Source organism: Micropterus salmoides, unplaced genomic scaffold (genome assembly GCF_014851395.1).
Source record: "Micropterus salmoides isolate LMB-PRFRI ecotype aquatic unplaced genomic scaffold, ASM1485139v1 Ms_hic_scaffold_11, whole genome shotgun sequence".
NCBI classification, from domain to species: domain Eukaryota; kingdom Metazoa; phylum Chordata; class Actinopteri; order Centrarchiformes; family Centrarchidae; genus Micropterus; species Micropterus salmoides.
Window position 1 is genome coordinate 3,944,743 of NW_024040152.1, and position 16,257 is coordinate 3,960,999.

General features: G+C 45.8%; 1 protein-coding gene and 1 long non-coding RNA gene across 3 annotated transcripts; one reads left to right on the forward strand and one right to left on the reverse strand.

Annotated features, from left to right (window-relative positions):
* Positions 1-7,439: 7,439 nt before the first annotated feature.
* LOC119898075 (piggyBac transposable element-derived protein 4-like) lies at positions 7,440-9,780 on the forward strand. The gene is made up of 6 exons (XM_038712223.1): positions 7,440-7,551; positions 7,711-7,923; positions 7,967-8,269; positions 8,558-8,689; positions 8,741-9,077; positions 9,144-9,780. The coding sequence occupies exons 1-6, from the start codon at positions 7,440-7,442 to the stop codon at positions 9,778-9,780; spliced, it is 1,734 nt and encodes a 577-aa protein (XP_038568151.1).
* Positions 9,781-10,439: 659 nt separating this feature from the next.
* LOC119896985 lies at positions 10,440-15,017 on the reverse strand. Of its 2 annotated transcripts, XR_005443329.1 has the most exons (3): positions 14,872-15,017; positions 13,613-13,742; positions 10,440-10,777 (listed from the first exon to the last, which is right to left on the reverse strand). It is a non-coding gene; the product is annotated as an uncharacterized LOC119896985 (long non-coding RNA). The 2 variants fall into 2 exon arrangements; XR_005443328.1 differs by lacking the exons at positions 13,613-13,742; positions 14,872-15,017 and adding an exon at positions 13,486-13,556.
* Positions 15,018-16,257: the final 1,240 nt, after the last annotated feature.

A 16,257-nucleotide genomic window follows, 5' to 3' on the forward strand; every position in this document is an offset into this window, starting at 1 on the left:
GCATACGTGCATTTTATTTCTTAATATTGTCTTTTGTTCATCTTTAATACAAAAACATGGTTTGAACAATATGGTTTGAAGTTCATATTCAGCCAGTAATGGATGCAAATTCCTTTCTCAACCAAAAGCACACGTTTGTCATTTCAAGGTCATGAGTGACAGACTCAGCTGACCAGAGGAAGCAACCAGTTCTCCTATGAAGATCCTCTGTAGTGTAATAACAGTGGCACTTCTCTGTCTACAAGTCAGATAGAACTCAACAGGGGGACTGAAGGGATGGTGGAGGAGGACGTCAAATATGCTTCAGTTGCATTCAGAACTAACAAGCTTTCCCCACCTGAAGGTAAGTTTTGTTTTTAACACATTGTTTTTTTATATCAAGAAAATATCTCTTAAAATGCATTGACATGGCTCAGATACTGTATTTTTTTCTGTATTACACATTTCTGCACATGGTGCTTAGGGGCATTACAAGGCAGCGCCACTTTCACTATACGTCATAGAGGGGAATATAATTTCAGCCGAGCCAGCCAAGATCTCCCTGGGCCCCGACATGGCCCAGCTGCCAATTCTAGAGTGTTTGTTTAAAAATGTAAAATGATGTGATGTTGAAGGTATCTGATACTGCCAACATTACATTCTTAGAGGAGTTGTATATCCAATTGTTGAAATATATATCTGTCATATACATATTAAACATATTGGACATACTCATGTGTTTTGTTTTGCTTTTATTTAGTATTTCCCTTTTATGTAACCCACACTAGAGATTCCCCTCTGACCACAGCTAACTAAAACCAGCAGAATGTGTAAAGAACTAGTTTCCCCATAAAATGCAGAGTTTCCCCTTTCATGATCCGCTAAGTGTGAGAGATTTGGATCATCTTGTGTTTTAGCGGCACTGTGAGGGTCTACAGAATACAGTTCTGGAAAAAAAATATTTTCATTCTAAGAGAAAATACTGGTTCAAATGCAATCAGTAATTAACCACAACATTGTGTTTTTCAACCTTTCAGCTAAAAAGGAGGGGGAAACTGTGTACGAAGAAGTGAAGCCTGCTGGCACAAGCGGTAAATTGGAAAGAAAAATGTAGTATTATTGCAAGTGGGAATATTTCTTGTAATATTACTGCTAAAACAACTACCACTACTTGAAAGTTATTACTACCATTAAAAAGGAACTAGTTCAGGAGCTTTGTCAACAACCTGATGATGCCATCGTTTTTGTCTTAGAGGCTGCACAGTTATAACAATGTAAAGCTTGTCAGGGTGGCTGGTTACCCTCCCTCTCTGGTAACTCTTGTTTTACAAAAACAATTTATTTAAAATATATTTTTTTACGTTTTCATAGAAAAAAGCAAACAATTTATTAGTATGGCTCCTACATGGAGTTAGTGGAGGGACAGAAGAGAAGTCACAATGAACATCAGGACATTTGAACAAAGACAAGGTAACCATTTTATTGATGGATATAATTGTCTATTATCATAAGCACATAGATTATGTAAAGTGAGTTCCACTTGCTGATTAAGCTCTAACCTGGGGTAGGGATGGGTATCATTACTCAGTACCTTTATGTTACCGACCGAAACAGCCCGGTGTCGAGTAGAACCCAAAACGTCTCCAGTCAAACCAATACTTCAATGATAGACCTACTTTTTGTAACCAGATTACTATGGGGTTCCGTTTGTGCCAAAAATAAGTCGGCATGCTTACTGTCTATGTCGATGCTTCACATGACTGTGTCAACTCAACTTGTTTATTTCGTCTGTTGCCGTCCTTGTCATTTGACTGTGATGTCTTGCTCTGTCTTTGCTAACTGTGAATGTTACTACATGTCGTCTCCCCCTGTCGTTGCAATGTGTCGTTACTACATGTAATCTCCCCCTGTCATTGCAATGTGTCGTTACTACATGTCGTCTCCCCCTGTCGTTGCAATGTGTCGTTACTACATGTCGTCTCCCCCTGTCGTTGCAATGTGTCGTTACTACGTGTCGTCTCCCCCTGTCGTTGCTATGTGTCGTTACTACGTGTCGTCTCCCCCTGTCGTTGCTATGTGTCGTTACTATGTGTCGTCTCCCCCTGTCGTTGCAATGTGTCGTTACTACATGTCGTCTCCCCCTGTCGTTGCTATGTGTCGTTACTACATGTCGTCTCCCCCTGTCGTTGCTATGTGTCGTTACTACATGTCGTCTCCCCGTCGTTTCTATGTGTCGTTACTACATGTCGTCTCCCCGTCGTTGCTATGTGTCGTTACTACATGTCATTACTACATGTCATTACTACATGTCGTCTCCCCGTCGTTGCTATGTGTCGTTACTACATGTCGTCTCCCCGTCGTTTCTATGTGTCGTTACTACATGTCGTCTCCCCTGTCGTTGCTATGTGTCGTTACTACATGTCGTCTCCCCCTGTCGTTGCTATGTGTCGTCTCCCCCTGTCGTTGCAATGTGTCGTTACTACATGTCGTCTCCCCCTGTCGTTGCTATGTGTCGTCTCCCCCTGTCGTTGCAATGTGTCATTACTACATGTCATTACTACATGTCGTCTCCCCCTGTCGTTGCAATGTGTCGTTACTACATGTCGTTACTACATGTCGTCTCCCCCTGTCGTTGCTATGTGTTGTCTCCCCGTCGTTGCTATGTGTCGTTACTACATGTCGTCTCCCCCTGTCGTTGCAATGTGTCGTTACTACATGTCGTCTCCCCCTGTCGTTGCAATGTGTTGTTACTACATGTCGTCTCCCCCTGTCGTTGCAATGTGTCGTTGCTACATGTCGTCTCCCCGTCGTTGCAATGTGTCGTTGCTACATGTCGTCTCCCCGTCATTGCTAAGTGTCGTTACTATGTGTCGTCTCCCCCTGTCGTCTCCCCGTCGTTGCTAAGTGTCGTTACTATGTGTCGTCTCCCCCTGTGTAGTGTGTCGTTACTACTACGTATTGTTACTACGTGTTGTTACTACGTGTTGTTACTACGTATTGTTACTACGTGTTGTTACTACGTGTTGTTACTACGTGTTGTCTCCCTATGTCGTTGCTATGTGTCGTTACTACGTGTCGTTGCTATGTGTCGTTACTACGTGTCGTTGCTATGTGTCGTTACATGTCTCCCCATCGTTGCTATGTGTCGTTGCTATGTGTCGTTACATGTCTCCCCGTCGTTGCTATGTGTCGTTGCTATGTGTAGTTACATGTCTCCCTCTGTCGTTGCTATGTGTCGTTGCTATGTGTAGTTACATGTCTCCCTCTGTCGTTGCTATGTGTCGTTGCTATGTGTAGTTACATGTCTCCCTCTGTCGTTGCTATGTGTCGTTGCTATGTGTCGTTGCTATGTGTAGTTACATGTCTCCGTCTGTCGTTGCTATGTGTCGTTGCTATGTGTAGTTACATGTCTCCCTCTGTCGTTGCTATGTGTCGTTGCTATGTGTCGTTGCTATGTGTAGTTACACGTCTCCCTCTGTCGTTGCTATGTGTCGTTACATGTCTCCCCGTCGTTGCTATGTGTAGTTACATGTCTCCCTCTGTCGTTGCTATGTGTCGTTGCTATGTGTAGTTACATGTCTCCGTCTGTCGTTGCTATGTGTCGTTACTACGTGTCGTCTCCCTCTGTCGTTGCTATGTGTAGTTACATGTCTCCCTCTGTCGTTGCTATGTGTAGTTACATGTCTCCCCATCGTTGCTATGTGTCGTTGCTATGTGTCGTTACATGTCTCCCCGTCGTTGCTATGTGTCGTTGCTATGTGTAGTTACATGTCTCCCTCTGTCGTTGCTATGTGTCGTTGCTATGTGTAGTTACATGTCTCCCTCTGTCGTTGCTATGTGTCGTTGCTATGTGTAGTTACATGTCTCCCTATGTCGTTGCTATGTGTCGTTGCTATGTGTCGTTGCTATGTGTAGTTACATGTCTCCGTCTGTCGTTGCTATGTGTCGTTGCTATGTGTAGTTACATGTCTCCCTCTGTCGTTGCTATGTGTCGTTGCTATGTGTCGTTGCTATGTGTAGTTACACGTCTCCCTCTGTCGTTGCTATGTGTCGTTACATGTCTCCCTGTCGTTGCTATGTGTAGTTACATGTCTCCCTCTGTCGTTGCTATGTGTCGTTGCTATGTGTAGTTACATGTCTCCGTCTGTCGTTGCTATGTGTCGTTACTACGTGTCGTCTCCCTCTGTCGTTGCTATGTGTAGTTACATGTCTCCCTCTGTCATTGCTATGTGTAGTTACATGTCTCCGTCTGTCGTTGCTATGTGTCGTTACTACGTGTCGTCTCCCTCTGTCGTTGCTATGTGTCGTTGCTATGTGTAGTTACATGTCTCCGTCTGTTGTTGCTATGTGTCGTTACTACGTGTCGTCTCCCTCTGTCGTTGCTATGTGTAGTTACATGTCTCCCTCTGTCGTTGCTATGTGTCGTTGCTATGTGTAGTTACATGTCTCCCTCTGTCATTGCTATGTGTCGTTACTACGTGTCGTCACCCTCTGTCGTTGCTATGTGTAGTTACATGTCTCCCTCTGTCGTTGCTATGTGTCGTTACATGTCTCCCTCTGTCATTGCTATGTGTCGTTACATGTCTCCCCGTCGTTGCTATGTGTCGTTGCTATGTGTCGTTACATGTCTCCCTCTGTCATTGCTATGTGTCGTTACTACGTGTTGTCTCCCTCTGTCGTTGCTATGTGTCGTTACATGTCTCCCCGTCGTTGGTATGTGTCGTTGCTATGTGTAGTTACATGTCTCCGTCTGTCGTTGCTATGTGTCGTTACTACGTGTCGTCTCCCTCTGTCGTTGCTATGTGTAGTTACATGTCTCCCTCTGTCGTTGCTATGTGTAGTTACATGTCTCCCTCTGTCGTTGCTATGTGTCGTTGCTATGTGTAGTTACATGTCTCCGTCTGTCGTTGCTATGTGTCGTTACTACGTGTCGTCTCCCTCTGTCGTTGCTATGTGTAGTTACATGTCTCCCTCTGTCGTTGCTATGTGTCGTTGCTATGTGTAGTTACATGTCTCCCTCTGTCATTGCTATGTGTCGTTACTACGTGTCGTCACCCTCTGTCGTTGCTATGTGTAGTTACATGTCTCCCTCTGTCGTTGCTATGTGTCGTTACATGTCTCCCTCTGTCATTGCTATGTGTCGTTACATGTCTCCCCGTCGTTGCTATGTGTCGTTGCTATGTGTCGTTACATGTCTCCCTCTGTCATTGCTATGTGTCGTTACTACGTGTTGTCTCCCTCTGTCGTTGCTATGTGTCGTTACATGTCTCCCTCTGTCGTTGCTATGTGTCGTTGCTATGTGTAGTTACATGTCTCCGTCTGTCGTTGCTATGTGTCGTTACTACGTGTCGTCTCCCTCTGTCGTTGCTATGTGTAGTTACATGTCTCCCTCTGTCGTTGCTATGTGTAGTTACATGTCTCCCTCTGTCATTGCTATGTGTAGTTACATGTCTCCGTCTGTCGTTGCTATGTGTCGTTACTACGTGTCGTCTCCCTCTGTCGTTGCTATGTGTAGTTACATGTCTCCCTCTGTCGTTGCTATGTGTAGTTACATGTCTCCCTCTGTCATTGCTATGTGTAGTTACATGTCTCCCTCTGTCGTTGCTATGTGTCGTTGCTATGTGTCGTTACATGTCTCCCCGTCGTTGCTATGTGTAGTTACATGTCTCCCTCTGTCGTTGCTATGTGTCGTTGCTATGTGTAGTTACATGTCTCCGTCTGTCGTTGCTATGTGTCGTTACTACGTGTCGTCTCCCTCTGTCGTTGCTATGTGTAGTTACATGTCTCCCTCTGTCGTTGCTATGTGTCGTTGCTATGTGTAGTTACATGTCTCCCTCTGTCATTGCTATGTGTCGTTACTACGTGTCGTCACCCTCTGTCGTTGCTATGTGTAGTTACATGTCTCCCTCTGTCGTTGCTATGTGTCGTTACATGTCTCCCTCTGTCATTGCTATGTGTCGTTACATGTCTCCCCGTCGTTGCTATGTGTCGTTGCTATGTGTCGTTACATGTCTCCCTCTGTCATTGCTATGTGTCGTTACTACGTGTTGTCTCCCTCTGTCGTTGCTATGTGTCGTTACATGTCTCCCCGTCGTTGGTATGTGTCGTTGCTATGTGTAGTTACATGTCTCCCTCTGTCATTGCTATGTGTCGTTACTACGTGTCGTCTCCCTCTGTCGTTGCTATGTGTCGTTACATGTCTCCCCGTCGTTGCTATGTGTCGTTGCTATGTGTAGTTACATGTCTCCCTCTGTCATTGCTATGTGTCGTTACTACATGTCATCTCCCTGTGTTGTTATGTGTCCTTTATTCATCAATGTGATGCGTCGTTTGACTGCACTATGATTGTCCTCCTGATGTGTGGACTTGATGTGTTATCAAGTTGACCAAATTTCCCAGCTAAATGAGACGAAAGCGGCACACACCCTGGCCCTGCTGCAGTGGCAACGGGGGCTGCCAGTATGGTCCCATCTAAGGCAGTTATTGAAGATTACACCTTGCCACATTAATACAACCAATGAAGATTAGCTGGCTAAAGGTGATTTAAATTTATTGAAACAAACTCAGCATTATGTTTTAATGGGCTACATTATAGGCTAATTATAAAATATTAACCCTCGCGCTACCCTTCCGGGTCCGTGTGACCCCGCAGGAGGCCGCTGTTTCTCTCGCTTACGTGTCATGAACGAATACGAGTTGTTGGGGAAATGTACAGATTGGAGAGCGTAGAGTGGTCCGTGAGCGAGCGAGAGAGGCAGAGAGAGGTAGAGAGAAGTAGAGAGAATAGTAAAGACAATAGTAAAGAGAATAGTAAAGAGAATAGTAAAGAGAGCGGTAGCTGATGTTGTAGGCCTGCCTCGGAGGGTCAGGGTGACCCGGAGAGAGAGCCAAACGCGTGTCCGTCTGGGTCACCGTGACCCGCAGCAGCAACAACAGAGAGACACGGGGGTCAATCTGACCCGCGGAGTACAAGACCAGCGAGTAACAAAAAAAAAAAACAAAACAAAAACAAAACCACCTCTTCTATCGGGTCAGATAGACCCGCGAGCACCCTTTCCCTCTCGCGTACGCTACGAGAGGATACGCTCATACGGTTTACCGTAACCTGGCCTGCCATGGGTCACCCTGACCCGGCCGCACTAAAAAAAAAAAAACCGTTCACAGGATACGATCATACGGTTTACTGTAACCTGGCCTGCCATGTGGGGTCATCCTGACCCGGCCGCACTACAAACCGTTCGCATTACATTTGATGACATTATTACGAGCGCTCGGGGTTGAGGGTCAGGCTGACCCGCGTGATATAAAGCGAACGAAGCCCTTTAGGGTCAGGCTGACCCGCGTGATATAAAGCGAACAAAGCCCACGCGGGTCAGACTGACCCAACCCCGAGCGCGTAACCCTATTATTAACGGACACGCGGGTTCACGCAAAGGTCATCGAAGCCACAGACCGTAACCATGGAGAATCCCGCGCAGGCGCGCAACGAGGCTAGCGGTAACGGATCCCACTCGGACAGCGAGTACGATTACGAGGACCGCGAAGAGTGCGAACTGCAGCAAATAGGTGGTGGTGAAGAAGACAACGAAGAAGAAGAAGACAACGAAGAAGAAGAAGAAGAAGAAGAAGAACAACACCCATCGCGCACGCAACCACTACCCAGGAGCGACCTCGCGTCCAAAAACGGAGCTTTCATCTGGACGCGCACCGCTCCGCGCGATGTCTCTTCAGCGACCGCTGCCCCTCATATTCCTCATCATCATAATAATAATAATAATCATGCTTCTCGTACTCGCACCCCCAATCCCCCGCCGCCCGGACCCACCCCGTACGCGCTTTCCCTGGTGAGCGACATACCTTCCGCGTTCGAGCTCTTCTTTACGCGCGCGATCCGTGCGCTCGTCTTGGAGATGACGAACCTGCATGCCGAGCGCACGAGCTACGGTCTGCGCAACCCGTGGTGGAAAGCGGGCATGGGCGAAGCGAGCTGCGCGCTTACGCGGCCTCCTCATCCTCGCGGGCGTGTACAGGTCCCGGGGAGAGGCCGCGGCGAGCCTGTGGGACGCGGAGAGCGGACGCTCGATATTCCGAGCGACCATGCCACTGAAAGCGTTCTACGCGTACTCTACGCTGCTGCGCTTCGACGACCGCGAGACGAGGGCGCAGAGGAGATCCTCGGATAAGCTCGCCGCGGTGAGAGAACTCTGGGACAGGTGGGCCGACAGGCTGCCCTACATGTACAACCCCGGACCCGATGTCACCGTGGACGAACAGCTGGTCCCCTTCAGAGGTACGTGGTGGTATCGCGCTAATCGCGTGGCCCGTTTATTAGCTTGTATCGGTTGTTTAGGTGTTTTTTTTCTTTTTATGTGTGTGTTACGAGAAAGAAGGAACGCGAAATGCATAAACGCACAGCACCGTTCACAAGTCTAATATAATATTATAGAGAGCGTTGGCAGTTACATTTACGAGCGTGGGTGCGTGCGTGCGTGCGTGTGTCAGCTTCTCTATTATTTGTCCTAAGATAAAAATCTCCTCTCCTCTCCTCTCCTCTCCTCTCCTCTCTTCTCCTCTCCAGGTCGCTGCCCCTTCAGACAATACATGCCCAGCAAACCGGCCAAATACGGGATCAAGTCTTGGGTTCTGTGCGATGCCAAATCCAGCTACGCGTGGAAGATGCAGGTCTACCTGGGGAAAGATAATAAACCCTGTAACACTACTACCACCGCCGGAGAGTCTACTAGTCTATCGTCTTCAGCAGCGACCCGCGCGCGTCCCGAAAAAAACCAAGGCACGCGCGTGGTACTGGATCTAACGGCCGACCTCCTCGGACCGCGCAACGTGACCTGCGACAACTTCTTCACGTCCTACGAGCTCGGCCAGCGGCTCCTAGACGCGAACCTGACCATGCTCGGAACCGTTAGGAAGAACAGACCCGAGCTCCCTACCGCGCTCATCTCCGCTAAAGGTAGAGCCGCATTCTCATCCGAGTTCGCGTTCGCTACCGGACCGGGACCGGGAGGAAACAGAACCACCACGCTGGTCTCGTACGTACCGAAGAAAAACAAGAACGTGCTGGTGATGACTACGCTACCGTGGCGCTCTCGAACCGCAGGACCATCATCCTCAGCGGCAACTTCATCGTTCACCGCGAGCGGACTCAGCGAGCGCCCCGATCGCAAACCCGAGCTGGTGCTCAAGTACAACGCGACCAAGGGAGGAGTCGACAACCTGGACAAGCTGGTGGCCACCTACAGTTGCAGGAGGATGACCTCCCGCTGGCCCGTGGCCGTGTTCCACAACATACTCGACGTGTCCGCGTACAACGCTTACGTGATATGGCGAGAAACGAACCCGGGCTGGCTGTCCGGGCATCGCAACAAGCGCAGGTTCTTCCTCGAGCAGCTGGGTAAAGCGCTCGTGGCCCCTCTTATAGAGAAAAGACGCGGGCTGCCCCGCTCCGAGGCCTCGCTCGCGCTGGTCCGATGCGTGAGAACCGCTGCGAGCGCGAACGCGAACGCGAGCGGGGCTCGGTGCGAGTCTCGTCCGCATTCTCGTGCTCATCCTCATCCACAACCGCCTTCGCGAGAGGACCCCTCTGAAACTGGGTCACGTGACAGAACCGAACCGCTCCAGCAGCAGCAGCAGCAGCAGCAGCAGCAGAAACCCCAAGCCAGCAAGAGGAAGCGGTGTCAGATATGCCCCGCTAAAAAAGACAGCAAAACCTTCACCACGTGCCGAGGCTGCAGCAAGTACGTGTGCAGGAGCTGCGCGCTTCCGTACTGCCCTTCGTGCGTGTGAGCGCGTGCGCGTGGTACACACGGAGGAGATGAACGAAGATCGAGATAGCGGGAGGGTTAATGACATTATTATGAATTAATCTAATAGCGCATTACCGTAGTTATTCATTTTCTCAAAATTACAATATGTATACCAGATCAACAATGTTCATCATCCAATGTAACAATACCATTAGCCATCCAAAGTAGAAATTAGTTTATATTCTCTCATAACCAGACCTCAACATGTACTTTAATATAGAAGTGACTGTACACCGCATTGTAGTTTGGGGACGCCACTTCACTTAAAAGTAATGTGATTAAAAAGTCCATTTGTGTCTACGTTTTATTCTATTCCCAAAAAATCTGGTCTGTTTTGAAAAATTCTCATTACAGTAAACAAAAAGCTGGGGTTGTGCTACAAAGATGGACAGTAGATATCTGCAGAGGACAGATAGTTACAGACCGGTTGTATTCGAGTCTCTGAAGTGGAAGAGCCACCAAGTAAGAATCTCACACACTGAAAAATCTGCTTTATGAAAAAACAATTGTTTTTTGGTTCCTCTTCAAGGGCTGAGCCGACAAGCAATTAACATCAGTGTTTAGGGACAAATACACATTTTCAAATAGCGGTTCATGATCAATCATCACTACCTTTGACCAAAGACAGAAATAATGGACTATTTTCTGAGTGTTTATTTGTGTCATATTTACAAAGCACAATGGTTGGACTATTTTTGTTTCGCTCTTGGCATTGCTGATGCTAAAGTTAGTGGTTTGATGCAACAGAAAATACAACTTGTACTGACCAGCAGACCCACCAAATTCATCTGCTAAATGAAATTTGCCATCAACCTTTGTGGAAGTGTGTCCTCGTTACAAAATTTAATTCTGTAGTAATATTGGCAGTGCAGCATTTTGCAGTTCAACAAAAAGGGTGTGATGAGGTAGCACACGTCACAGGATCCGTGTACGTCGTCATGACAGTTTGGCCTTGGATCGACAAGCCACAGCAAAACCTGGAGAGGGAGAAAAAACCCAAATGAATATCATGCTTTACAAGAGCTGAAGATCAAAGAAGACACCGCTGAACAGCCAGTCAGCACCAAAGGATCCAAACTACAAGGCTTTGCCGGAAGTCCACCAGCAGTGTGTGCGCCGTCAAATGGCTACGCCGTGGTTTTATTCCATTTTGGGCTCGTGCCAGAACCCACCAGGTGTCTCGCAGAGCACTACAGACCACAGCCCAGGCAGCTGCTTTCCCTAGTTCACCAGATGACAAATACTTCACACCAAAGTCTATTTTGGCCAGTTCAACATTGTCCTGCTTTCATTTGGATATTTTTGTGCTTCTACCATGGGTGAGTAGGCTACATAGTTAAAGGGTGTCTTTTTTTAATTGTTTAATGTTATGTCTTAATTTCTGCCCTGTAACCTGTAGAAAAGGTTAATACAGTTAAGTCTAGTTCAAGTCTAGTTATGAACGACATGGATTAAAGATTTATCGCTGTGCTTTAGTTGTAATGTTGATATAGTGATGTGATTTACAATTTGGAGTCTGCCCGGTGTTTTATTTTGAAATTTAAAGGATGTGCTGTGCCTGTTCTGTGTGTGACTTCCTGGCTAGCTAAATCTGCTCTATGCTGGACAAGTCTTTCATCTGCAGAGCAGTGCAGAGAGTTAAATGTTAGTGTTGGAGAGATGGCTGCTATGAATATTTGTACAAGTAAAAGATCTATATGCTTCTTTCAACAGGGCTCAACAGGCTAGCGCAGTCAGAGGGTCTCAATCTGCAGCTGCAACAACAAGAAAACATTTTTAATCAACCTAATTATCAAACTACATAATCCAGTGAGCAAAAAATAAACATACATACATACATACCTACATGTAAAAAAAGGCATAATAATAAGCTTCTGACGGCAAATCGCTTGAGTCTCACATCCTAGGGCCAGTTTAGTCCACACCCTAAACTGTGCAGCCCAATTAATCGTTACTTATTTATTTGTGTTCACGTGCATCCATGTTCAAGTAAGTGCTGAACAATTGTCACCTTCATGGACCCGTGATGAAGGAGTGACATTGTAATACCGTCCTGATTTCCCCCGGACAAGTTCCAGCTACAAGACCGCGCCTTCGACCGTCTAAACTTCGGGAGTATTTTAGACACACTCAACGTGCTCCTCCGTGAGCTCTGTGAACTGGAACTAGCTTCACTGCAGCACAACTGCTGCCCATGAATACGTGAAGCAGCACAAACATGTGAAGCGAAAGTATCCTGGAGCACCGACTGCAGCACCGCAAATCGTGTTTACTTTCTGTCTCCACACAAGCACAACACATTATCTGCACACATCTGTTAAAATGTATTTCTTCATCGCCTTCATGTTCAAGGTAATTTCTGCCCTGCTGCTGTCATAATAGACATGTTTTTGATATTTATTTGGGATAAATTGGTATGTTAATCAAGTAATAGGCAACTTTGTTCCCTTTAGAATACACAAAAATATTCGTTAGATTAATCAACTTTAAAAAATAAACATTATGTACAGCCCTACATCCTGGTGACATCCATCCTATCCCACACAAGTTAGTATTTACTAGGCCTGAAACGATTCATCGATAAAATCGATTCATAAATGCTTCGACACAAATTCTTTGCATCGATGCTTCGTTTAATCCATGTAACTATACAGCACAGTATTATATAGCTATTATATATACTATATAGCACGGACATTTATTACTGTCGCACATCGCGTTTACGCTGTGAACACGACGTGATTATGATGGAGCTGTTTGCAAAGTGGAGGAAGAGAGAGAAAACAGAGAGGGACAAAGAAGAAAGTGTCCAAAGTATGGGATTATTTCAAGCTAAAGAAAACAACAACTATGTAATATTACAGTCCGTCCACCGTAAAACAAAACTTTTCTCGCCTCGGCAACAGCACGACGGCGCCTTATCAGAAAGCAGCCGGTGTTCTGCCAGTGGACACAGACAAGGTAACAGTAACAGCTACTTTAGCATTTAACTGAAATCATGACTGATTGTTGAGTTGAGGCCAAAGTAGCCGCAGTCCTCAGCTGAAAATGTGCACATGTGCGTTTGTTGTTCTCCTTTTTGGGCCATGAGTTGTAACCTCACAGTCGGAGTTAACTGGGTGTCGGGGAGCTGCACCTTTTAACTCCCCTGCAGCTCTCTCTGTGGCTCAGACAATCCCTGCTGCCTGCATGTGCTAATCCATCCTTTCACCCAGATTCTTTGTCTTTATAATTGCCATCTTATAATAACAAACCACATCTGTTTCGTGTGCAGGATCGCTCATTTCCCATGTGTGTTTCACATGTGTTTTCTTGATAAAAGTGGTTTGGAAACCAGCGCGGGTGCCATAGCTGTTGTCAGCTCCTGTATGTGTGCGACCCCGTCATCGATCAGTCAGCAGTGTGAACACCACAATGACTTCAAGACTGCCATCACATTGTGTGTGTGTGAACTGCACGCCTATCGGCCGACGCTAAGGGTCATGTGTTCTGCATGAGCCTGTAACAACTTGTATAGCACCCGGGTGATGTTTGTGTTTGTAAAGCAGCTGTCTGGTTGTTGTCTGATGTTGCTGTGAGGGGGGGGGTTTAAGTACTTCTTAAACGAAGCATTGATGAATCGCTGAAATAATCTATAGAAGCTTCGAATACTAAAATCATCGTTAACTGCAGCCATAGTATTTACCTATCAAATCTTGTACGGAGCAGTTGGTTTTTGAGCCGTGACCCTTTGTGTTGAACTGTGACAGCAGATCTGCCTGAAAGAAGAGCAAATGAGGTCATCTTACAAGGTGTAAATCATTAAATCAGACCTCTTATGATTTTAAAGAGCTGGGGTGGGATGAGATAGGGGGGAAAAGACAACTGCCTCTCTGGTTGGTTCATCCTGCTGCAGGCTCTCATCGATCAGCCTCGCACTCAAACTCTCGGCCAATCACAGACCTGTGGCAGGAGACAAGGAAAATGCATGAGCACTTTTGGAGGTAAAGACATTCAGTCCCAAATAATGTGACAGATACTTAATACCAGCATACATAAAAATCAATGTGCACTCATATGCTGAATGATATATCTTTGTGTGAACGTGGTGCTATACAGTGTATAACAGCAGCAGGTAACCGGCCAATGGGCTCAACACAGTAACTAGTGGCCAGATAGAGTATGTTTGCAGCGTGACATGTCTGCTCATAAAGTTCAAAGTCAAATGTTTCCCTCTGTTTCCAACAACTACATAGAAATGCAATCAGAGTAAACAGAGTGCTTAGAGACTGTCCAGTCACGGCTATACGCTGCAATAGGGGCTTTCTGTAACACAACCAGCTGAGCAGCTGCAGTTTTTCACAAGTTCCACAAAACAACAAACTCCTGTCTACCACTGTGGTTATTAAATATGCTTGAAATTGGACTTAACGTCCACACAACTTTCCTCAGTCAAAAAACGTTAGTGACCCCAGCAGTGCTCCAGCATGTCAACAATACAAGCTAGCCTGTGTGTGTAGCCTGCAGAGCCCAAAGGATACTAAAGGACAGTACCCACCCAGCCACAGCCTGTTCACCCTGCTGCCTTCTGGGAAGAGATATAGAAGTTTCTGCTGCCGCACCACCAGACTGCAGAGCAGCTTTACTCTGTCAGACTCTGCTCCATTGATGATAGTTTATTTCTGTTTACCATTTTTCATAATTGATTCTGCATTGTTATATTGTGACAATAAACCTACCTACCTGGCCACTTTAACGTGAAGTTCAACACACCAACCTGCACAATAAACACCGAATGAACAATAAAAAACTCTAAAATTGATCAACGACTTGCGCAGCCTTTAAATAAATCTTATTTTGTAACATTAACGTTTGCAGCCCTTTTTTGAGAAAGCGGTCTGAAGTTAGAGCTTAATGTTACTGTAAAAGTTTACTGCTCTTCGGGGGACACCCCCTCGCCGAGTTAGCATACACTTATGATGTTAGCTCGCTAGCTAACGTTAGCAAGACAACGCAGGACATGAACTTAAGTGAAATAAGTTACGTACATTCCTGTGCTATCCCAGCAGAATTATTACAAGTTAATACTTACAGCTCAAAGTGTTACTCTGGCCGTCGCTCTCTGCTGTGTGTCACCCGTGGACGTGAAAGGCGGGCGTGACCACAACTGGACGAGACGCTGGCGCTAGCAAGCTTGGTCAGCTACACAGTGAAGTGGATTTGATTGACAGGTCGACATGGCAGCAACTTGTCAATCACAAGTTATCCCCGCCCTAAAGCCTCACCTGCTTTCTGGGTTATTTTCCTCTAAATGGCACCATAATTTACTGAATGATCATCAGGAAAGTGTTTACAGAGGTAAGAAGTGGGCTCATTGTACCATTAGTGGATCCTCACGTTTCTGTAAGAAACAAAGAAACAATATTTATATTCCACATCATCATCATCCCTCCTCCCTTTATCACTGTGGACGAGTGTTGGAACTCCAAACTAATGGACAGCTCCAAGAAAGGCCGTGAGTACAGCAGAGGCTCTATTATTGTTACTTGCAGTTGGGAACATTTTCTTTTCCAACTACAAAAGGAATAATGATTCATTTTCTGTATTATTGAGAAGGAAATATATTGTCAGATAAAATAGTCCTATGAAAGACTCTCACCGAATCTCATTGTGATTTCCACCAATGTGACATAGAGCCATGGGGGGTGGTACTGTAGAGTTTAAAAAGTTACAGCAAAGCTGATATTTCTTACCAAAGTCATCAGTGTCCTCAGTCTTCTAAAAATGTAACCTACTGGGTTTTAGGCCAAACGATTGCATCAGAATGTTGATTATACCATTGTTTGTATACCTCTTTGTTTAGTGCCAGAAGGACTGTTTTGTTTTTAACTGTTTCATTGACACTTAAGATGGGGTGTCAACCATTTTGTAGACAAGTCCTGTTGTTCTCTATGATTAGTTTAGAGCAAAAGTTTATTCCTGGAGATTGAAGGGGGTTTCACGTCTGGGATCGGCACTCTTTTGTCTGACCAAAAGTAATGAATACAATAACGGTACACCCTTCTGAATTGGGTGACGAAGAAGCCAACAATATGGACCTTAGCCATGTGGAAGAAAAAGGACACATATCTGGAGGATATAAACAACTCATTTTGTGAGAATCGAGACTAAAAGGTGTAAATCTGAAAGGAGGAACAACTTTTCAGTCCACTGCAGTTTTTTTTTTTTTGTTTTACATTTTTGTTGCAGTGCAACGACTTCCCCGAATTCGTTGATGAGAAGGATCAGATGAGACAAGGTATCAAGTTCACACAATGTTGATTTATTCAACCCAATACAGATATATATATCCGGAGACTCTGCTGTCAGGTTGTCTAACACAGAGTCTGACAACTTCCGGCTAAACAATGATTATATGCTGGAAACTGCACCCCTGTGTGTCTCTCGTGTTTGCCATATATGGTAATTGACAGCTGGT

What these genes read in the sequence shown, in the direction of transcription:
- LOC119898075 (XM_038712223.1), top strand. Translation starts at nt 7,440, where the DNA reads ATGGAGAATCCCGCGCAGGCGCGCAACGAGGCTAGCGGTAACGGATCC. An exon ending in ACAGCTGGTCCCCTTCAGAG is followed by an intron (nt 8,270 to 8,557) that starts GTACGTGGTGGT and finishes TCTCCTCTCCAG; the next exon opens with GTCGCTGCCCCTTCAGACAA. An exon ending in GTGATGACTACGCTACCGTG is followed by an intron (nt 9,078 to 9,143) that starts GCGCTCTCGAAC and finishes GAGCGGACTCAG; the next exon opens with CGAGCGCCCCGATCGCAAAC.